Consider the following 23,457-nt stretch of genomic DNA (forward strand, 5'->3'; position numbering starts at 1 on the left):
AGCTTGCCAGGATGAGGGTCGCCTAAGCAGAGATTGCTCAGGAGGCTCTGCTGCATCCCCACACCGCAGCTGAAGGGGTCTTTCTGTTGGCAGATGGCCTGTGTTTTCTAGTGGGACAGTGCCCACTGCTTACTGCATTTTGCTGTGATGGCCGGAGCTGCGTTTAGTTGTGTCCTGCCTCAGTCCCTCCCAAGCTCTCCCCGTCAACTTAGTGTGGGGAGTGCCCTCCATATATGATGCTGGCTTCTTGTAACGTGAGGGGTTAGGGAGATCACATATACGCCTTTTTACAGGTGAGGAAAGGGCCAGCAGGAGCTTATTGAAGGCAGTCCCTCTCCCCATGCTGAGCTGTCCCCTCTGTCTAGCCTCTTCCTGAGCAGGTGATGAAACTATGTCCCAGTGCGAGTGACGTGGTTACATTATGAGCCTCTTCGGGGTTGCATTTACTGAGAGTTTGTTTCATCGGTGAGGAAAGTACTCTGGAGACCAGTTGAGCCCTGATAGCTTCAGTGAGCGTACAGACTCAATGCAAAGGTGACAGACTTACAGGAGAAGATTCAGGTGGTTCAGAACTGATTTAAGGCAGGGAGTCAACCTCCTCTAATCTGTTGGTTCCATTTTTCATGCCTCATTTCAGCTAACTTTTATTTGTGTCTTTTACACACCTGATCTCGTTTATCCATCACATTCAGTCCTATGGGGCAGATTTCCTTGGTTCCCATTGTAGCCCTTTCTCTGTTCTTAGTATGTGCCTAAGAGACAGTATTCACTAAGGGATTCTCCCTGCAGCGACTTAATCTATATCTCTTTTTAAAAATTATTTTTAGGCCAGGTGTGGTGGCTCATGCTTGTAATCCCAGCAATTTGGGAGACCAAAACAGGTGGATCCCTTGAGTCTAGGAGTTTGAGACCAGCCTGGACAACCCTGTCCCTGCAAAAAAATTTAAAAATGAGCCAGGCATGCTGGTGAGCGCCTGTAGTCCCAGCTACATGGGAGGCTGAGGTGGGAGGATCAGTTGAGCTCAGGAGGTTGAGGTTTCAGTGAGCTGTAATCATGCCACTAGGTTCCAGGGTGGTAGAGTGAGACCCTGTCTCAAAAAAATATGTGTTTTTAAAAAATTGTTACTTTTGGCCAGGCATGGTGGTTCACGCCTATAATCCTGGAACCTATCATCCTAGATCCTCACGCAAATCACCTGAGCTCAGGAGTTCGAGACCAGCCTGGGCAACATGGTGAAAATCCCATCTCTACTAAAAGTACAAAAAATTAGCCAGACATGGTGGCATGTACCTGTAATCTCAGCTACTCAAGAGGCTGAGGCACAAGAATCACTTGAACCCAGGAGGCAGAGTTTGCAGTGAGCCAAGATCAGCCATTCCACTTCACCCTGGACAACAGAGCAAGACTCTGTCTCAAAAATAGAATAATAAAACAATCACTTTTAATTTCAGATTACCTGTAATTGCTCTGAAAGTAATATGTTCTTGTTTTGGCAATACTGAAAAAGAAACAAGGAAGTTTCAGAAATAAAAAAACATCCATATGATCCTACAACCTCACTGCTGGGTATATATCCAAAAGAAAGGAAATCAGCGTCTCACAGGGGCACATGCACTGCCATGTTTATTGCGGCACCACTCACAATAGCCAAGAAATGGAATCGACCTAAGTGTCCATCAATGGATGAATGACCAAACAAAATGTAGGACATATACACAGTGGAATATTATTCAGCCACGAAAAAGAATAGAAACCTGTCGTTTGCAGCAACATGGATGGCACGAGAGGAGATTGTATTACATGAAATAAGCCAGGCACAAAGAGACAAATACCATGTGATCTTACTCATGTGGGAGGTGAAAAAAAAAGGGATGTCATGGAGGTAGAGTGGAGAATGGTGGTTGCAGAGGCTGGGAAGGGAAGGTGGGGAGGAAAGGAGGAAGAGAGGTGGTTAAGGGCTACAAAAATACAGTCAGAAGGAATAAGTGCTAGAATTCAAGAGGAATTGTAGAGGAATTGATTATATATTTCAAAGTAGCTAGACGAGAAGGATTGTAATGTTTCCAACACAAAGAAAAGATACATGCGGCGGTGATAGATACCTCAGTTACCTTGACCTGGTCATTACACATTGTTAACAGGTATCAAAATATCACATGTCCCTTCCAAATATGCACAACTGTTATATGTCCATTTTCAATAAGAAAAATTCATACCCATGCTACTCCGTGATGACACTGTGGATGTTTTGAGAATGATTCTTCTTACGATCGTACTATTTCTGATTAAATACTGCCTCTTGCACTTGTATTTTCATTATAAATTTACAAGTGTAACATTTCACTAGGTATGTGGGATAATCCCTTTGGCATTAGTTTCCCATATTTTAGAACCATAAATAAAGCACGATGCTCTCAAAAAGAGTAAGATAGAAATAAAGTTATCAAGGAGAGAAAAGATTTGTAAGACTTGTACACTGCAATCTATGAAATGTTACTGAAAGAAAAAATACACCAATCAATGGGAAAACCTCTCTTGTTTATGGATTGGAAGACTTAATATAGTTAAGATGTCAGTAGTACCCAAATAATCTACAAATTCAGTGCAATTCCTATTAAAACTTTTACAACATTCTTTTCCAGGAACAGCAAAGTCCATCCTAAGATTCACAGGGAGTATCAAAGGGATAAGCAGTCTCAAAAAAGAAGGCCAAAGAAAGAACTCATATACTCTGATTTTAAAACTTACAGCAAAACTGCAGTAATCGAGACTGTACTACTGGCATAAAGATGAGCCCAGAAAGAAACCCTCATAGAGGGGGCCAAATGAGTTTTGACAAGGGTGCCTAGACCATTCAGTGGGGAAAACGCAGTCTTTTCAACAAATGGGGTTGGGAAAACTGGGTACTCACATGCAGAAGAGTGAAGCAAGACGCTTACCTTCACAACACATACAAAGATTAATCAAGATGGACTAAACACCTAAACGTAAGAGTTAAAACCTGCCTGGCATGGCGGCTCATGCCTGTAATCCCAGTACTTTGGGAAGCCGTGGCAGGTGTATCACTTGAGGTCAGCAGTTCAAGACCAGCCTGGCCAACATGATGAAAACCCATCTCTACTAAAAATACAAAAATTAGCTGGGCGTGGTGGCACACGCCTGTAATCTAAGCTACTCGGGAGGCTGAGACAGGAGAATCACTTAAGTCCAGGAGGCGGAGGTTTCAGTGAGCCAAGATCATGCCACTGCACTCTAGCCTGGACAACAGAGCAAGACTCCATCTCAAAGAAAAGAAAAAACAAAAAGAGTTAAAACTGTAATGTTTGAGAAGAAAACATTGGGGAAAGATTTCATGACACTGGATTTGGCAATGATTTCTTGCCTATGACACCAAAAGCTAAGGCAACAAAAATAAAAATAAATTGGAGTACATAAAAATGTAAAACTTCTCTGCATTAAAGGGCCAAGTCAGCAAGGTGAAAAGGCAGGCCACAGAATGGGAGGAGATACTTGAAAAATCATGTAACTGATAAGGGCTTAATATCCAGAATATATAGAGAACTCCTACAACTCAGCCAAACAGCTTGATTTTTTAAACGTGTGAAATACTTAGAAATTTCTCCAAAGAGGAGCCGGGCACAGTGGCTCACGCCTGTAATCCCAGCACTTTGGGAGGCCGAGGTGGGTGGATCACGAGGTCAAGAGATCGAGACCATCCTGGTCAACATGGTGAAACCCCGTCTCTACTAAAAATACAAAAAATTAGCTGGGCATGGTGGCGCGTGCCTGTAATCCCAGCTACTCAGGAGGCTGAGGCAGGAGAATTGCCTGAACCCAGGAGGCGGAGGTTGCGGTGAGCCGAGATCGCACCATTGCACTCCAGCCTGGGTAACAAGAGCAAAACTCTGTCTCAAAAAAAAAAAAATTTCTCCAAAGTATATAATTTCTGCATATCACCAATAAGCACATGAAAATACCCTCAACATCTCTATCATTAGGAAAATGAAAATCAAAATTACAATGAGATACTTCACTCCCACTAGGATGGCTACTATTTAAAAAAAGAAAACGGAGCCAAGGCAGGTGGATCACTCGAGATCAAGAGTTTGAGACCAGCCTGGGCAACATGGTGAAAACCCCATCCCCCGTCTCTACTAAAAATACAAAAACTAGCCGGGTGTGGTAGCACGTGCCTGTGGTCCCAGCTACTTGGGAGGCTGAGGTGAGAGGATTGCTTGAGCCCAGAGGGTCAAGGCTGCAGTGAGCCAAGATCATGCCACTACACCCCAGCCACAGTGACAGAGCAAGACCCTCCCTGTCTCTAAAAATAAAAACAGTGCTTGCTTCAGCAGCAGCACATACACCAAAATTGGAGTGATCCAGAGAGGATCCGCACGGCCCCTGCGCAAGGACGACATGCAAATTCCTGAAGCACGTCTATATTTTTAAGAAATGGTGTTGGGAAAACTGGATATTCATATGCAGAAGGATGAAACTAGACCTCTCTCACCATGTACAAAAATCAAATCAAAATGGATTAAGGAAATCTAAGACCTCAAACTATGACGCTGCTATAAGAAAACACTGGAGGAAATCTGCAGGACGTTGGTCCAGGCAAAAATTCCTTGAGCAATGCCCCGCAAGCACAGTCAACCACAGCAAGCAGGGACAAATGGGATCACATGAGGTTACAGACCTTCGGCACAGCAAAGGATGCAGTCAGTAAAGTGAAGAGACGACCCGAAGAGTGGGAGAAAATATCTGCAAACTACCCATCTGACAAGAGATCAATAACCAGAATACATAGGGAGCTCAAACAACTCTATAGGAAAAAAAAATCTGATTAGAAGATGGGCAAAAGATTTGAGTAGACATTTCTCAGAAGACACACAAATCGCAAACAGGCATATGAAAAGGTGCTCAGCATCATTGTTCATTAGAGAAATGCAAATCAAAACTACAATGAGATATCATCTCATACCAGTTAAAATGGCTTATCCAAAAGACAGTAACAAATGCTGGAGAGGATGTGGGGAAAAGGGAACCCTTGTACACTGTTGGTGGGAATGTAAATTAGTATAATCACCATGAAGAACGTTTGGATGTTGCTCAAAAAACAGAAAGTTGAGCCACCATATGATTTAGCGATCCCACTGCTGGGCACGCGCCCAGAAGAAAGAAAATCAGTGTATCAGAGAGGTGTCTGTGGCACTGTGGACAATAGCTAAGATTTGGAAGCAATAACAGATGAATGAACAAGAAAATGAGATCCAGTCATTTGCAACATGGATGGAACTGGAGATCTTCATGTTAAATGAGATAAGCCAAGCACACAAAGACAAACATCACATGTTCTCACATATTCCTGGGATTTAAAAATCAAAACAGGTTAACTTACGGACATAGAGAGTAGAATGATTACCAGAGACTGGGAAGAATAGTGGGGGGTAGGGGGGCTGGTCAATAGGTAGAAAAAAATTTAGAATAAATAAGACCTGTTACTTGATAGCACAACAGGGTGTCTATAGTCAACAATAATTTAATGGAACATTTTCAAATAACATGAAGAATGGAATGGGATTGTTTGTAACTCAAAGGATAAATGCATGAGGGGACAAATACTCCATTGTCCATGATGTGCTTCTTTCATATTGCATGCCTGTATCAAAACACCTGATGTGTCTCTTAAATATATACACCTATGTACCCACAAAAATTAAAAATAAGTTTTAAAAAATAAGTGTTAGTATCCTCATGGAGAAATTGGAACTGTTGGGTGCTGTTTTGTCTCCTGTTTGAGATGGAGTCTCACTCTGTAGCCAGGCTGGTGTGCAGTGATGTGATCTTGGCTCACTGCAGCCTGCCTCAGCCTCCCAAGTAGCTGGGACTACAGGCATACACCATCAGGCCCGGCTCATTTTTTTATTTTTAGTAAAGATAGGCCTTCACCATATTGGCCAGGCTGGTCTCGAACTCTTGACCTCAAGTGATCTGCCTGCTTCGGCCTCCCAAAGAAAGTGCTGGGATTATAGGTGTGAGCCACCACGCCCAGTCCCAGGTACTGTCAGTGGGAATGTGAAATGGCGCAGCCACTGTGGAAAACAGTATGGCAGTTCCTCAAAATATTACAGCTATGCCTCAAAACTATGTATAGTTATTATGCATCAATTATAAATAAACAGAATGGGAAAGAAATAAAAATGGAATTAGCTTGGATATACACCTCAAAGAACTGAAAACAGGGGCATCAGCAGGTACTTGTAGACCCACGTTCATGGCAGCACTACTCACAGTGGACAGCAACTTTAGTCTGTACCAGCGGAATATCATTTGGCCCTTTAAAGGAAGGAAATTCTGACACTTGCTACAACATGGATGAACCTTGCAGACATTATGCTAAATGAAAGAAGCCAGTCCCAAAAGGACAAATGCTGTAAGATCCCCTTATACGGAGTCCCTAGAGTAGACAAGTTGATGGAGACTGAAAGTAGAATGGTGGTTGCTGGGACTAGGATGGGGAATGGAGTGTCAGTTCTGCAAGATGAAGAGTTCCGTGGCTGGATGGCAGTGAGGGCAGCGTGACACTGAACGTGCTGTATGCTGAAAAACAGTGAAGATGGCAAATTCTGTGTTCATGTGTATCTTCGCACAATTTTATTTTTTGTTTTTAAGTCCTGGGATACATGTGCCAAACGTGCAGGTTTGTTACATAGGTATACATGTGCCACAGTGGTCTGCTGCACCCGTCAATCCGTCATCTAGTTTTTAAGCCCGGCATGCATTCAATATTTGTCCAAATGCTCTCCCACCCCTTGCCTCCACCCCCTGACAGTCCCCGGTGTGTGATGTTCCCCTCCCTGTGTCCATGTGTTCTCATTGTTCAACTCCCACTTATGAGTGAGAACACGCAGTGTTTGGTTTACTGTTCCTGTGTTAGTTTGCTGAGCATGATGGTTTCCAGCTTCATCCATGTCCCTGCAAAGGACATGAACTCATCCTTTTTTATGGCTGCATAGTATTCCATGGTGTATATGTGCCCCATGACTGATAGACTTTATTCAGTCTATCACTGATGGACATTAGGGTTGGTTCCAAGTCTTTGCTATTGCAGATAGTGGCACAATTTTTCAATGATTGTTTTTTACTCAATTATAATAACATTATTAACTCCTTGTATGTATAGCATTTATATTTCCTTTGGCTTGCTTTTGCAGGGAACATACAGAAATTTATGATTTTAAGGCTGGGCATGGTGGCTCATGCCTGCAGTCTCAGCACTTTGGGAGGCCGAGGCTGGAGGACCATTTGGGCCCAGGAGTTAAAGACTATTCCAGGCAACATTGTAGAAATCTCATCTCTACTGAAAATGAAAAAAAATGAGCAAGTGTGGTGCCATAAGCTTGTGGTACCAGCTCTGCAGGAGGCTGAGGCAGGAGGGTCACTTGGGCCCAGGAGGCTGAGGCTGCAGTGAGCGGAGATCATACCGCTTCACTCCAGCCTGGGTGACAGGGCAGGACCCTGCCTCCAAAAAACCAAACCACAGAAATTGGTCGTTTTTAATGTGAGCGCTATTCCTGAGCGGTTTGTTCAGAGGTATTTAAGTGTTCCTTTTTTTTGTTTTGCTTGAGAATTGATTATTTACTTTCCTTTTCTTCTAAGAGTTAGAGGATTTGGGGCGTATGGTTTTGATTTATTTTTATTTAACTGTTTCAGCCATCTCAAACTTTCTTTTGGTGTGATGTTAAAAGGCTTAAACTGCCTTTTTCTGCATGTGGTTAATCAGTTGTCTGCCCCAAGATTGCCAACACTTACCTAACTCTTCCCCTTCCACTGATCTGAGACACATTCTTTATTACAATATTACATTTGTGTCAACATAGTTCCCAGTTTGAGGCTGTGGCTTCTGTTCCATTCAGCTGCCTCTTTGCCCCGTCACACTGTCAGTAATCCCACAGCTTTAGAGTTGGTAGGACCAGCCTTTCCCATTAGTAGTGTTCTCATTCTTCTTGTTCTTTTATTTTTGCAGGTGAACTTTAGAATCGTTTTGTTAAGTACCTGGAAAATAGAGGTCCACCTGAGCTTTAATTGGAAATACTTTAAACCTGTAGATCAGTTTGGGGAATATTATCAGCATATCTACAGTATTTACATTTCCAATTCAGAAGTATACCTTACCTTTAATCAAGTCTTTTTTTCTTCCCTCATATTATTTGTTTATTTATTTCTATCCTAGAGTCTGTTTTATCAGTGATGGCCAGAACAGCTTTGGAGTTCTTTAAAGAACCACTTTACATGCATAAGGTTTCGAAACAGCGTGGGGTAAATCACTAATAAAGGCGAGATCCTTTGATCTGAGATCATTAGGAAAAATACATCAAAAAGTGTCTTCACTGTTTCTTCTCCTATTCCGTATATTATATATATATATAAAGCTCTTAGGATCCTTCCCCTTATTTCTCTGTTCCCATTCATCAGCACAGTCTTAGGACAGGCACATTTTTTCATCTTATCTTGTATGAAATATTAAATCATTGGAGGGCAGGTCTCTGTCTCTTTAAAGCCCAGATCTTCAATAAGCATCTGCTCCTGGCTCCTTCCTAAGCCCCTGAATGCCTCATTCCTAATTGTGGCTGAGTTCATCTGGCATCACTCGGAGGAGGAGGAGGCCCGGGGTGTGTGGCAGTGAGGTTCGGCGTCAGTGCTTCATAGTGGTCATTGGTGTCCCCTCCAGACAGACAACCCAGAGGTCAGCAGTGAAGGCTCAGAGGCAAGAGGGCAGCTAAGATCTAAATTTCTGTTACCCAACTGAAAGCATGTGCCCCCCCCTCCTTTTTTAAAAAAAATTACATTTGCCGTTCAGATAGCAGCGAAGCCAGGGCAGGTGTGAGGCCGGCATCCTGCTCAGGTGGTGCGGTGCCCGCTGCCCTCGTGCTAGAAATCAGATCATCTCCTGGCCAGCCATGGAATCCAGCAGTGTCTGTCAGCTCTGGGGAAAGAGAGGGAAGGGTGGGATCTGGCTTGCTTTTATCTATTTATTTACTTTAATTGCTACTGGTGCACGTAATGAGAGCTCCATTCCTTCTTGTGAGGCAGTCCTGAAAGGTGGCAGCAGCTCCCTTACTCGTTGAATGCATCTGGCACCGAACCTGCAGCTGTAACCTCAAACCCTAGCTGTGTTTCAGGTGTTTCTTACTTGCCTATGAATTATGTTTAGGAACTAAAGGGCTTCTGCATTGTTCACAAGCGGGGAAGAGGGTGGGGGAGTTGTGTGCGGGGAGCCATCGTTTGGACAAACTTTCTTGTTGGTGTGAAGAAAGGAGGAATGTTTTCAGTTCTGCCTGCCAGAGAGGCTTATCTTAGAGTTTGTTTTCATTTGGAACTACTAATAACACTGATTTTTGTAGGGAATCATCTCACCACACCCCCTCATGGGATCCTACAGTACTCCAGAATGTTTTTCTCCTTGGAATAGCTTTTTACAGTAACCTTTTTTGAAGATAGAAAATTAAGATCTGAATAGTAGCTTTTAATAATAGCCCCATAAAAATAAGTGAAATATCTTTAAACAAAATATCTAAAACTTAAAAAGTATTTAATATGTCAGCATCTTTGCAATACAAAAATAAGCATGCTGCATTTTATTTTATGCCTTTTGCTCCCACGGCCAAGTGATAGAAATACTTCAATTTGTGTCACTTTCTAGCTATCGAATATAAAGCACCTTTCATTTTCCATGTAAGTTTTTAAGCTTAATTTTTTCAGGGAAAAAAAAAAACAGATCTCAAGAAAAAATGTGTTTGGGATCATAAGTTAATAATTTGCCCTGTAGGTAAGGAAAGCTGAATAAGAGTCCAAACTAATGGATTAGAATTGTGTAATATTAGAATAGCCATTTGTAAAGGAAAAAAAAAAAACTTGGTTGCCAGAATCCTACATAAGATGCAGATATTAAGATAATTAGAACTAGGCAGTGGAAGTCGCACAGGTGGGTATAAAAGGACTGTGGGCTCCCTAACTGGGAAATGCTGAAGTTCACGCAGACGTACACACACTTTTTTTTTTTTTTTGGTAGCTCCCTCAGAGTCATTTGTTTATAGTCTGGCCAGGGTTGTGGCCTCCAGTCCTTTCCCCTAAGAGATGGGATCTTTGCCTGAAAGTTACTGAGAAACGAAGACTGCAAAAAGCCGGAAAATGCCCAAGCTTTTAATGCATGCTGACAGCCAAACAGAACGCTCTTTCCGCTTGCAGGTTTTTTTTTTTTTTTTTTTTTTTTAGTGTCATTTTAAGTTGCAGCTTCCGGCCAATCAGCGAGCTTCATGCCTGCTGACATCACGAACCAGCCAGTTCCCTCCAGCTGCAGAGAGCTTCAGTTTGTCTTTTTTTTTAAAACTAAAATGGAGGCTGGTTTCTTGCCTTAAGGAGCCCATTGCCTTTCCCGCTGAAGTCTAGATGTTGACATGTAATAAAGCGGGCAGCAGGATGGTGGTGGATGCGGCCAACTCCAATGGGCCTTTCCAGCCCGTGGCCCTTCTCCATATTCGAGGTAAGTTATTGTGTGTCTCACTGAATCGGAGCCTTCCGTGGGTAGTTAATAAATGGCTATTGTGCTTCCGATAAGAAAAGCAGGAAGTCCTTTCTAGCAGAACTGACCCTTTACGCTGCAGACTGAACCGGAGGAGGCTGGGTGTGGCACTGCAGTTTGGCATTTTACGAACTACTTACAGAATTTGAGGCTCGGAAGAGGCCTTGCATGCATAGTTCAAAGCTGGTTTTTCTGCTTTCTGCTCGCTCTCCCATCCCCCTTTCAAAGCTGTGCTGATGTCAAAGGATGTGAAGTCACTGCCCAGGGAAGGTATTGGGTGGGGGTAGGACGGAGAGGCGGGCCCGTCGCGCCGGGCCAAGTTGTCGGTACGCAGAGTTTCTGTTACATCTGGGTTGCTTACTGCTGCAAAGGTTTTGTCGAGGACACATCTCTGAATTGAAGATGAATTGCACTCAGAAAATATGCACAATTCCTTGGGAAAGAACTTCCTTTGAAAGAATCGTTTTCATTCTTGCCAGGGAGCCTGAAAGAGAAATATGCTCTGCATTGAAATATTGAAATCTATTGTGGGTCATAATTTTTGAAATGTTAGCATTTTCATGGACTGTTAGGAAATATTTTGCATTTAAATAGTCTCTGCATTGCCATTTGACTTTAAAAATTTTAAATGGCAACAAGTTTTCAAGGTGTGTAGAGATCACTGTTTTAATAATTAGTCTGTCTCTTTTTATGTATATTTTGCATTCAAAACTTAGCTTAAAAGCACAGTTACTGTAGTAATTCGTGGTATATTAAACTGTAGGTATCAGAGTAGTAGCTTACTTATTCTTGGTATTTTAAGATATATGATGTTTTTGGTCATAATTGGGTGAAGTAGAAAAACGATTTTAAGCTTCATCAGATCACTTTAGAATTTATAGTTTATGAGCTGCACCCCAACAAAACAGTTTCTCGGAATCTCTTTTAAGGGCATTAAACTTTTCAGATCCTAGGGTGTACCCAGGGACGATAAAAGCACACAAATATCCAATCTGCTGGAACGAAATGGGTGTTGCTTTTCTCTCCAAACTATGTTTTTTTTTTTTTTTTTTGAGACGGAGTTTCGCTTGTTACCCAGGCTGGAGTGCAATGGCGCGATCTCGGCTCACCACAACCTCCGCCTCCTGGGTTCAGGCAATTCTCCTGCCTCAGCCTCCTGAGAAGCTGGGATTGCAGGCACGCGCCACCATGCCCAGCTAATTTTTTGTATTTTGAGTAGAGACGGGGTTTCACCATGTTGACCAGGATGGTCTCGATCTCTTGACCTCGTGATCCACCCGCCTCAGCCTCCCAAAGTGCTGGGATTACAGGCTTGAGCCACCGAACCCGGCTCTCCAAACTATCTTTAATGAAGGTGGCAATCAGCATTCAATGACCAAATTGTATGCACGGGCTGTGAATTTACCGTTTTGGTAGTGCACCCAGTAAAAAGCAAAGGTTGCCTACAGGTAACATTCAGGTATTTTACCTGCAAGAACCAAGTGGGCAAGAACAAAATGTAATTGTTTGATTTAAGTTAGACGGCTTTGTTTGTTTGTTGGTTTGTTTGGAGGCAGGGTCTCACATTGTCACCCAGGCTGGAGTACAGTGGTATGATCACAGCCCACTGCAGCTCCCACATCCCGGGCTCAGGTAACTCTCCCACCTCAGTTTCTCGAGTAGCTGAGACTTCAGGCGTGCACTACCATGCCGAGCTAATTTTTTTTTTTTTTTTTTTTTAGTAGAGACAGGGTTTCAGTATGTTGGCCAGGATGGTCTCAATCTCCTGGCCTCATGATCCGCCCATCTTGGCCTCCCAAAGTGCTGGGATTACAGGCATAAGCCACCATCCCCAGCCTTTAATTTTTCATATTTTTTGTAGAGGTGGGGTTTCGCCATGTTGCCCAGGTTGGTCTCAAACTCCTGGGCTCAAGCGATTCTCCCACCTCGCCTCCCAAAGTGCTGGGATTACAGGTAAGAGCCACTGTACCCGGCCAAATTAGTTCTTAAAAACGAGTTAGCAGTAAGGTAATTTGACTGCATATAAAATATAAATTTTTATACTTTTAAAGTACCCACTTGTAAATAACATAAATCCTTGTGGTTTGTGTTTTCTGGTTTTTATTAGACACCTAACATATTACTTAGTTTTTAAATTATGAACTTATACTGAAATAGAATCATTTGATGTTGTGTCTTAAACCTCATTAATTTTTTTTGCTTTTGATTCCGAGGCCTTATTATGGCCGGTTTGGATGTGTCGCTGCCAGTTCCTTGCTATATAGTTGTGCAGGGGAAAGGTGGTAAAGTGTATTAACCTGAAAGAGACGAGGTTTTTCAAGAAGGGATAACTTTCAGAGACTTAGGAGTAACTTCTGACTCGAGCAGTGGGGGTAATTTCTAATTTCAGAATTTGAAGAACACTTGATTTACTCATAAAGACTTTTTGGAGCAGCCTATTAAGGTGAGATTTAGCAAAATTTGGTTTATTTATTGGACTTTAGAGTCTTAGCTTAACATCCATTGAGCAGCTCCTGTGTGCCAAGTGCTGAGGGTCATTAAAATGATTAGGTTGCAGCCCCTGTCCCAAAGGAGGAATGGTTACATGGAGAGACCCGGTGTAAGAGCTCTGCCACGAGAGGGCTGGAGCCAGAACACACCGGCAGGGTGCCCCGGAGAGCAGGGGCTGGTGATGCCCGGGAGTAGAAGGAGCCCAGGAGGGCTGTGCCTTGGGCTTCCCTGCCCACTTGGATGGGTGGGATATACTGTCCTTCCCGTTTAGGGAGGAGGGGTCTTTCCCACTGAAGGAAAAATCGCCAAGATCACACATCCTGGAAGCTTTGGAGCCAGAGTCCAAACCCAGATGGTTGGGTTGTTTTGTTTTGGATCTATTTTTAAAAATCACTTTACAATAGGAATGTTGGCTGCTCGAAGACCATTTTGCTGCGGGATTACAATAGTGTTCCCCCAATGCCTTATCATTTATTTGGTTCGGTGGCCTCTTTTCGTGTAACAGTTTCGTACCTTGGTCTCAGTTCTTAATCATTTTACAAATATTTATTGATCTGTACCGCAGGCCAGGCAGGGTTCTAACGTGGATATGAACAGGGGCTATGGCCCAGCTTTCCCAGTTTACCACCTGCTGGGGTGGGGACCAAGTAAACAAGTAGAAAATGACCATGTAACTGATTTGTTGTCCTGATCGCTCCGACCATTATTGTCTACCAAGTAGTCTGAGGTTTGCCATTGAAATGGCGAATTTGCATATCGTAAAAAGTTCAAGTGTGAAAGGGACGTATTTTTGAGACTTAGAGTAAGCCCTTCTGTCTGTGGAAGAAGAGTCACCCAGAACTTGACGGCTGTGAATTCAGCTGGTGATGTAAATCCTCGCCGTCAGCTCTGTCCGGGAGAACTGCTGCTGTGGTGGCGATGTTCTGTGCCGTCTCTGCAGCGGCCACTGCCGCCGGTGACTGCCGAGCACTTAAGATGTAGCGCTGAGAAAGTGAATTTTTTAACTTTAGTTATTGGAAATTTAAGTAGACACACGTGTCTAGTGGCCACGATACTGGATGGCACCGTTCTAGACTGGAATTGTTCAACTTTTTTGGAAAAGGGCCAAATGGTAAATAATGTTGCCTTCGTGGGTGAAAGCAGCCATAGACAGTTAATGAATAGGCCTAACTGTGGGCCAGTCACGCTTTATTTACAGACAGGTGACAGGGTGCATGTGGCCCATGGGCCGTGGTTCACCAACCCGATACCAGACTGTCCTTTGACTTTTTGAATTGCCTGTTAAGGATAGTAAAGCCCGTTTCCTTGCAGACCTTCAGTCTGTTGCCTCCTCCCCATGCTGGGAAGCTGGTCCAGCCCTGACGCTGCAAGCCGTGGCGGACAGGCCTGCTTCCCACCCTCCAGAGCATGCTGGCTTCAGCAGCCAGGTTCAGGCAGTGGGCAGTGACAGCCAAGCCGGAAAGATGGTAACGGTCAAAGGAAGCACGCAGTTCGGGCCTCTTCCAGCTGGCCTTTATTCTGGGCTTCAAGAAGGTTATTAACTGCTGTCATTCTGTTCTGGTGATTAGCAAACTTATCCAGTGGATGAGGCTGTCTTTGAAAGACCCAGAAGTTGCTCCAGCCTGGTGAGACGTTGGAGAATAAGTCATTCTTTTGATGTAAACCCATTTTTTTTCTTGGGAAATGGAGGTCCAGTGGAAAAGTTTATTTTCTCACAAGTACTTCCCAATTCATTGAAGGTCTTCACGGTTCCAATAAAAATTCATTTAAAAAAACGTGCAAGAAGCAAGCCTAGCTTCCTTGCCTTGAAACCCATGGCTTTCATATCCTGCTGCACTGAATCTGGTGGCTTAACCTATATTAATGGTAATAATAACAATAGGCATACATAATGCACACAGGGTACTGAATTAGTAACACCTGCATGATGTGAAGTCCTAAGTACTAGTGAGAATGGGCACCCCCTGTTATCTTTATTCCTCAAAATTAGGAAGGAAAACTGTTTGAGTGATAACTAAAAAGATTCTTCAAATGATAACGTGATTCTCTGAATAGTGCCTCAGCTCAAAATTCTTACTTCACAAACAGCTATTTACTGTGTAACTGTAGCTCTCTGCAAAGTGACTTTATAGAAACACACCCTTAACCCACTGTGTGTCCAATCCTGTGTCCTATATGTAAAGTTGTTTCTTCTGTCTCCTGGTGGTGTGGGAGGTAACCAAAGTGACAGTAACTCTCTGGGGGAAACAGGGACGGTATGTTTGTATAAAGTCTGTACACCTTTTTGTTCGTTAGTCTTACCATAAACTTGGGTCTAACGTCTGCTCAGGAGGTTTTGCCTTGCAGCAAAAGCTATCTTCTAAAAAATTTTTTATGAAAGTATGTAGAGGAATGAAAGAAAAATAGAGGTAAGGTTATTAGTCAAGAATACGGTGTGTGTTTTTAAACCCAGGAAAAGAATAGACGGAAACACAGAGACAAGAGCGGTTTGGGGTACATCCTAACTTCTGGTTCCACATCAGAACTGCAAGGCGATTCTTTTTGGAGCCCACACACTTTGTGTCAAGCTTTTATGAACACTCGTGCTTCTTTCTCCCAGCACTCCTGCCTGTCAAGTGAGCAGGACAGCCCTGGTATTTCTCCTCCCCAAGGTCACCCGGCCTAGAAGGTCCAGTCCAGGGCTGTTGGCAACACCAGCTGTGTGGTCCCGAAGCTGCTGCTGGTGGCTGTCCCAGAAGGAGAAGCAGCATGCGTTGAGCACCTTCAGTGTGCTGGGTCATGGCAGAAACCCTGTATCTCTGTTCTCTCTTTGAATCTGCCTAGCACTGTGAGGTATTATAATCATCCCCACTCACCGCTGCCCCTGCCTTTTTTTTTTTTTTTTCTGGAAGAGAAAAAAAAGGGAGCCTCTTGCCCAGGGCCACAGAGAATGTAGTGAAACAAGATCTGAGCCTCAGTCAGTCTGATAGCGAAGCTCATGTTCTTTGCTCTGCGGACGTCAGAATGTTGAGAGATGCTGGTGGAAGCTCCCGCCTCATATGTACTTTTGATTTTTACTGTTTTCTGTACAGTGGTAATATATTTGAGTGTCTGGAGTTCAAAACTCATTTCGGGGTTGAATGGGAGTTTGTTAAAGGTTTACATGAATACGTTTTTGGTGTTCAGGGAGAAAGTTGATATTCTTCTTACCTGTTGTCGCAGTTCTCTTACCAAATCTGTCAGGTAGTAATTGTTGACTTTACTTATCTCCTCCACAAAATCAGTAGTATCCGAGGAGAGTCCTGTAGAACTTGTTCTCTGGTGACACTGAGCATTATTACTAGAGTAGAGGCATCAGTCATTGTCAGTGGACTGAAAAATAAAATATACTAGATAGCTATCTAGTATATTTCTTTTTTGAGATGGAGTCTCACTCTGTTGCCCAGGCTGGAGTGCAGTGGTACGATCTTTGCTCACTGCAACCTCCACCTCCCAGGTTCAAGTGATTCTCGTGCCTCAGCTTCCTAAGTAGCTGAGATTACAAGTGCCCACCACCACACCTGGCTAATTTTTGTATTTTTAGTAGAGACGGTGTTTCACCATGATGGCCAGGCTACTCTCGAACTCCTGACCTCAGGTGATCTGCCCGCCTCAGCCTCCCAAAGTGCTGGACTTAACTTTGGGTGTGAGCCACTGCGCCCAGCCTATCTGGTATATTTCTTAGCTAATATAAATACCAGATCGGTGGAATCAGAAGTTCATGAGAAGCTGTACTTTATTTCTCTCAACAGTTAACGTATTTCAATGAAAATCTTATAGGAGACGGCTTTTGCTGCAAGGCAAAACCTCCTGAGCAGGCATTATGCCCAAGTTCAAGACTACCACCAGAAGGGTGACAGACCTGACACAGGTGGCTGGTTGAAAGAGCAGACACAGGTGCCACTTAACTCTGGGCCTTGCCCAGGCACCATTTCCTCTCCCTGTCACCCTGGAAATGTGACCGCCAAGTGGAGAACTTCTAAACGTGGGATAAATCGTTCCTCTCACTGACATCTTGGAGAGACACTGGCTGAAATGCATGGGGACAAACCAGTACTCCTACAGCAAGGAGAAATCTGGCTTTATTTTAGCCCCTTGAATTACACATAAATCAAAAACTCTTCTAGTGTAAAAAAAAAGACTAAGATGTAACAGTTAAGTGCAGTGAGTGACTCTAGAGCAGATCCTTGTTCTATAAAGTGTAAAATCACACCTATTAGAGATGTTTTGAAGGCAGCTGGAGAAAGTGGCTTGCAGAATGATGTTGGATGTATGGAATTATTGCTAACTTTCTAGGTGTAAAAAGGTGTCCAGTTTTGAGAGGGACTTGGGGAAAGCAGACTGAAGTATTGATAAGTGAAGGATCGTGATCTCTGCAGCTTCAAATGACAAAGGGAACATGGGTATCAGGCAGATTGTCAAAGCATGAGCAGTGGTTGGGTCTAGGGGAGCAGATATACAACATACAAGTATTCACTGAAATTCTCTGGAGATTTTAACTTTTCATAATATCTGAGAGAAATATTTGTAAACAATAAGGCTGTTTTACTCTCTTACTTCAGCGTTCACCAGTAAGGGAAATATTTTTAAAAAGGTTCTGCTTTGGAAAAAATGTACAAAGGAAATATAATAACTTAGCTAGTGTTTCCTAAGCAGTGAGCAGTGGCCTTTCGTGTTTGAGGGTTTGCCAGCCAGTGTCGGTGCTCTGCTTGTGACTCATGGTAGCTGCACAGACGTCCACACCGTCTTACCACACAGTGTTTTTGGGGTACATTACCATTTTTGATGTCTATCGGCATTTTTGTTGGTCTTATGGAGTGTACCCACTTTTAAGGCATACTGGAAGTTAAGATAAAACCAGAGCTCCCTCTGCACTTTAAGAGGGAGGGTGTTTGGTGGTCAAGGGTAAGACCTGGAGCCACACACCAGGGTCAGGTCACCACCGGCCAGCCTGCCCACCCCATGTTAGCCAAACGGTCTTGGGCATGTGACTCACTCTCTGTGACTAGAAATGGAACGTGAAATGGGAAAATAGTACAACCTGTCTCTTTGGGGTTTTTTGAAAGTTAAACTAGTGAATGCATGTAAAGAGCTTAACGTGGCGCCTGGAGGGTCGTGAGACTCAGTGTTAGTGGCGCCTGGAGGGTCGTGAGACTCAGTGTTAGTGGTGGTTGTCTCCTTCATAGGTCGTACGCGGCACTGTGGAGTCCTGCCACTTAGCCGTCATCCGTTTTATTTTTCTACAGCTCATCTGTCTGTCTCTCTTTTACCCAGCCTTTTCGTCTCTTGTAGTTTGCTTGGCATTTCACCATTTGGAAGAAATCAGTATCATCATTACCTCTGCAGTTGGTACTACATTCTGCTTGTAGATTGTATGTCATTACCTCCTAACGTGGTTGTAAGCACATGTCCACGACCTCGGCTCAGAGTATACTTACTCCTCCCTGTTCAGCCTTTCTGTTGCTATGGTCCAGTTCGTGAAGTTAGAGCAAAATAAGACGTTGGCATTTATATACATCTTCCCTCCTCAGCTTTAACTCTTTTGAAGAAAAGTTTTATCACATTCATAAGAAATTTCATCTTTAAAAAGTATTACAGGCACAGTGGCTCACACCTGTAATACCAGCACTTTGGAAGGTCACACTTGTAATTCCAGCACTTTGGGAGGCCAAGGAGGGCAGATCACCTGAGGTCAGGAGTTCAAGACTACCTTGGCAAACATGACGAAACCCCAGCCCTACTGAAAATACAAAAATTAGCCAGCGTAGTGGCGTGCACCTGTAATCCCAGCTACTCAGGAAGTTGACTCAGGAGAGTCACTTAAACCCAAGAGGTGGAGGTTGCAGTGAGCTGAGATCACGCCACTGTGCTCCAGTCTGGGCAACAGGGTGAGACTCGGTCTCAAAAAAAAAAGATATCTGTGGTTAATCTCAAATGGGGTGACTTTACATGTCATTTCCCTTTAGTTTTTAAATGCAGATGTTGTTTTGACTAATATTTGAAATAAGTGAGATCTCAACTATAACCTTATATCTTATTGTTTTTAAATGTTAATATTTTGGTGTTTTCAGTAGAATTTGAGCTGTTAACACTGATGGGGATTTTTCAGTGTCTCTGTCATAGATGTATGTGACCTTGTTATAATACTCATGGGTTTTTGTCTGCTGCTTGTGTTGCTTATGAGCAGTGTGTTCTAATTACGGTATTTTAACTTATAAATTATGACAACAGTAATGTTTCACTCTAGGAAACAAGTCCTGAAGGACCCCAAAGCCCTAAAGAAACATCCCCCACTTCTAACTAAGTTGCTGGTTCTTTATTCTTGGTGGGCTTCAAGGAAGAGGTGGGTGGCGAGGGTGTCTGTATATGTGTGTTTACATTTGTAGACAGTTTCTACACATGTATAATTAGGAATGGGTTGTTGGGTTTTTCCCCAGCTTTATGTAGTTGGTCAGGCTTATCAAAGGGTAGCATTTGATAATCACTGTCTTAGAACTCTGAAGAATCTGCATGGAGCACTGTTCACCCTGGGCAGCCGGTGGCCCCTGGGGTTGCAGAGCTGCTTTCCGGAGGGTTTGCAAGGCCATAACTGTCTCATGAGATTACCAGAATCCAATCTACCTCTTTCGCTGTGTGGACTTTGCCCTGGTTGTGCAAAGGTGAGTAACATGGCACCTTTCTTTCATCGAGCAGACGAGCGGTGTTCAGCTAGCGGCATGCCAGTCTGACCCAAGAATGTCCTTGATGAAGCATGAAGTTACGAGTTTCTTAAATCTCAGCTCTTCTGTATACCTTTTTAATTTTGTTTTTGTTTGGGTTTGGTTTGGTTTGTTTTTTTTTATTGCCCAGGCTGGAGTGCAGTGGCGCAATCACAGCTCACTGCAGCCTCAGCTTTTCTGTCTTTCTTTCTTTTTTTGGGGGGTAGAGCTGGGGTCTCACTATGTTGCCCAGGCTGGTCGCAAACTCCTGGGCTCAAATGATCCTCTTGCCTCGGCCTCCCAGAGTGCTGGGATTAGTGGTGTGAGCCACTGCACCTGGCCTCCTTTTTAATTTTGCATGATGAAATGCAGAGTTCACATAAAGCCCTTCTAGCATGCTGGAGTGTGATTACCGTCTTAAAGAAAAGCACCCATGCAGGTGTGTGAGTTATGAGCCAAAATAGACACTTTTTCCAGGAACTTATAAATTATGAGACTAGTAATATAAAATCATTTTTACTTGACAGAACAAAAAGCAGACAAACTGTTTATTAAGACTTGAGTATTTGGGAAATATTTTCTAGAAAATCTGTGAAGTGAGCTTATTAATTCAGGGGAAAACCACTGTGACACTATTTTTGACCTATGATAAAATTTGAGCTTTCCAGCAAAATGTGAACTTTGGAGAACTTTTATCTGCCAGTGTTTAAGTATGGCAGCTCCCAGCGCCACAAACTCTTCTGCTGAGAGGGGTGGTGACATCAGCAAGTGGGGTTTCTTGATGTATACAGTGGAAGGTCACACAACACACGCAGCAGTGTCTCAGTGACCGACAAACGATGCTACGAAACAGGCGTGGGTGAAGAGCCACGCAGAGTGTAGGACACACGCCGGGTGTGGATGTAACCGAAAGGCTCGTCAGTATGGTTTCAGATTCCACATTGCAAGTAATCTTTAAGGAGCCATCACTTGTTGAATTTTAATCTGGGTAAAGAAAACCATTGGCCATTTTGTTGAAAAGGCTATGAAAACCTCCCTTTTCCCACCAGACATGTCTGTCTGAGCCTGGGGTGTTTCTTTACTTATACCTGAACCAAAATAGCATATCACAGCGAGTTAAACACACAAGCACATTGGCAGATCTGTGTGTCTTCTGTTAAGTTGAGCGTTGGAGATACATGCAAAAATGTAAAATGGGGCCATTTTCTTTCTGGTTTCTTTTTGAAAATAAGATTATTTTCATAAAATGTTATTTAATATGAAATGAATGTGTTGCTAATTTAAATGAATAAGTAAATATTTTTTAAATTCTCAAATGTCATCAATAACAGTGGCTCTCACCTGCATAACCAGAGTTCTTTAGGGGTCTGTGTACTTTCTAAGAATGTAAATATGTCTTGACTCCCAAAACATGGAAACCCCTTGGCCTAGGAAATCTCCCTAGAGTGGGCCGGATGTGACTCTGACCTTGTGTTTGTTTGTTTGTTTGTTTTGGTTTGGTTTGGTTTTGAGACAGTTTTGCTTCATCACCAGGCACCGGGCAGGAGTGTAGTGGGGCGATATCGGCTCACTGCATCCTCCACCTCCCGGGTTCAAACAATTCTCCTGCCTCAGCCTCCCGAGCAGCTGGGACTACAGGTGCACGCCACCCTGTTTTTACCAAGCCTCAAGCTTCTGTGGTTTTTTTCTCTTTTTCTCTAAAAAAAAAAAATAAGTTTAAGTAGTCAGCTGAATCATCTCAACTGGTCTCTGGGACTGTGAGAGTCAAGAGCATCCGGTGCCCAGCTAACCCTGAGCCTGCCCCCTGCCTTGGTCAGTTTTCTTCTGTGTTTTTCAAATCTTTTCTTTTTAAGACATCGTCAGGTGATCAGTTAATATGTGAATACAGCCACCTTTACGTTTTTTCTTCATTGCAGATAAAACTGAAATTCCCTATGCTTACCCCGGAGGTGGGTCTGCCATCCCCACATCTCAGAGCGACTGCGGCCTGGAGTTTGCTGTGTGTCATTCCAGACCATTTTCTCCCTGTGGAGGGTGTGTGTGTGTGTGTGTGTGTGTGTGTGTGTGTGTTGTGTATTTATCAACCTCAATGATGTAAGTCTGTATTTATTCAGAGAGTATGTAGCATTTTTTGTTTCATTTCTTTAAAAAATTGACAAGAGTAGTTTTAGTACCTTCTGTACGTTTTTAGCATTTTGGTAGCTCTCTCAGTTCATAATGCTTCAAGCTGGTGTTCCATCGTATCGCCCTGAATTATACTATATACACATACATTGCATAAGTGCGTCAGGTGGTCTCCCATGTGTTTCTGTAAATTTGGCTTCAACTTTCAGACTAGCTAGCCATCTAGGAGGCTGAGGCGAGTGTGACATGAAGCTGTCACAGATGCTCAGCCCCCACAGCCTTGTGTATACGTGCTCTAGGCTGGCTTTACAGGTGTCAAAATGACCAGGCCAGAGTGAAACCTCAAGTTGTCTGATTTTAGAACAGAGGTCACTTATGCTTCGTCAAGCTGCTAGAAATGTGGAATTCTGTCTCTCAGTTCTTGGACCCGGTCGTGAGGAGACGTTTCCCTTTAGAAAACATCATTGACACTTTTGAAAGTATTTTACTGGATGTTGAAAACATTGAGGTCTTACTAATTTAGGGACCCCCCCCCCCACTACTACCACTCCACACACACACACATATCGCTTCCTAAATTATTAAATCAAATCATACAGGAATCTGGCGCTGTCAGCACTAAGGTGAAGGCCTAAGGGTGTCACTAGTTACTGGGGTTCTTGATTAAGTCACCACACTTTCCCCAGTCTCCAAATAAATCACATTAAAAATGCATTTGATTAAATTACTGATTTTCAAGGAAGTTGGAAGAAAGGAGCTTAGATCGGCATTCCAATCTAATACCCCTGAAGACAAAAAACATGGACTGAGAATGAGCACATTTCTCCTCTGATTTTATTCTTAGTTAAGAGCAATGCTCTGCCAGGAGAAAACCTAAATGACTGGCCATGGGTAGAGTTGTTTGAAAGAATCTGATAAATTCAGATACTTTTTCTTTTTACACAAAGTCACAAATGGCATCATGTCGATAAGTATTTATATTACTCTTAAACATTTAAATTTAAGCCAAAGTTAAATTTATGATTTTGGGGAATTTTTTACCTCTCGTTTCTCTCTTCCCTACTTCTTCCCCTTGAGAACCTCGTTCTTATTTTCTCATTTATATCCTGATGAGGTTGTCAGGTATGGAAACCGGCCTTTTGAAGACATGTAAACTCGTGGGGGCTGACTTTTCATTCAAATAGTCTAATATCAATGGAATGAACTCTGCATATTTTTACTATGAAATCTTATACATCATTTAAATGTTAACTTTCAAAATATCCTGAATTTTCACATTGTTGTGTGAGTTGGAATTACTATTCAATTAAATGAACATAAATCATACTGCCTACATAAATTAGAAAAATATCTTTTGGTGGGCTCTGTGTGTATATGCACACATATGTTTATGTAAAACCAAATATCAACTTAACAAAACCAGTTCAGTCTTTCAGTCTTGTTTAGTGTAACATATGGGCTGAAACATTTGCTTATTTGAGCCTTTTCACCCTTTCTTTAAGCGAAATGCAAACTAAACTTGGAACCCCCCAAATAATTTTATT

General features: G+C 42.9%; 1 protein-coding gene and 1 non-coding gene across 15 annotated transcripts in view; both read left to right on the forward strand.

Moving 5' to 3' along the window:
- The window catches only part of PPP2R5C (protein phosphatase 2 regulatory subunit B'gamma), a 170,837-nt gene that overhangs the window by 37,431 nt on the left and 109,949 nt on the right, over window positions 1–23,457 (forward strand). For 4 of the 14 annotated variants that reach the window (XM_078335781.1, XM_078335778.1, XM_078335782.1 and 1 more), the window contains exon 1: window positions 10,370–10,544. The exons of the other annotated variants lie outside the window; for them this stretch is intronic. In XM_078335781.1, coding sequence (XP_078191907.1) covers window positions 10,451–10,544 — 94 coding nt within the window. In that variant the 5' untranslated portion in view covers window positions 10,370–10,450. Of the gene's footprint in view, window positions 1–10,369; window positions 10,545–23,457 lie in introns of those variants that run through there. 14 annotated transcript variants of the gene reach the window in all.
- On the forward strand, window positions 4,338–4,447 carry LOC118145288 (U6 spliceosomal RNA). Its single transcript, XR_004730414.1, has one exon. It is a non-coding gene; the product is annotated as a U6 spliceosomal RNA (small nuclear RNA).

The sequence above is a fragment of the Callithrix jacchus genome, chromosome 8 (genome assembly GCF_049354715.1).
Source record: "Callithrix jacchus isolate 240 chromosome 8, calJac240_pri, whole genome shotgun sequence".
In the NCBI taxonomy this organism is placed as follows: Eukaryota; Metazoa; Chordata; class Mammalia; order Primates; family Cebidae; genus Callithrix; species Callithrix jacchus.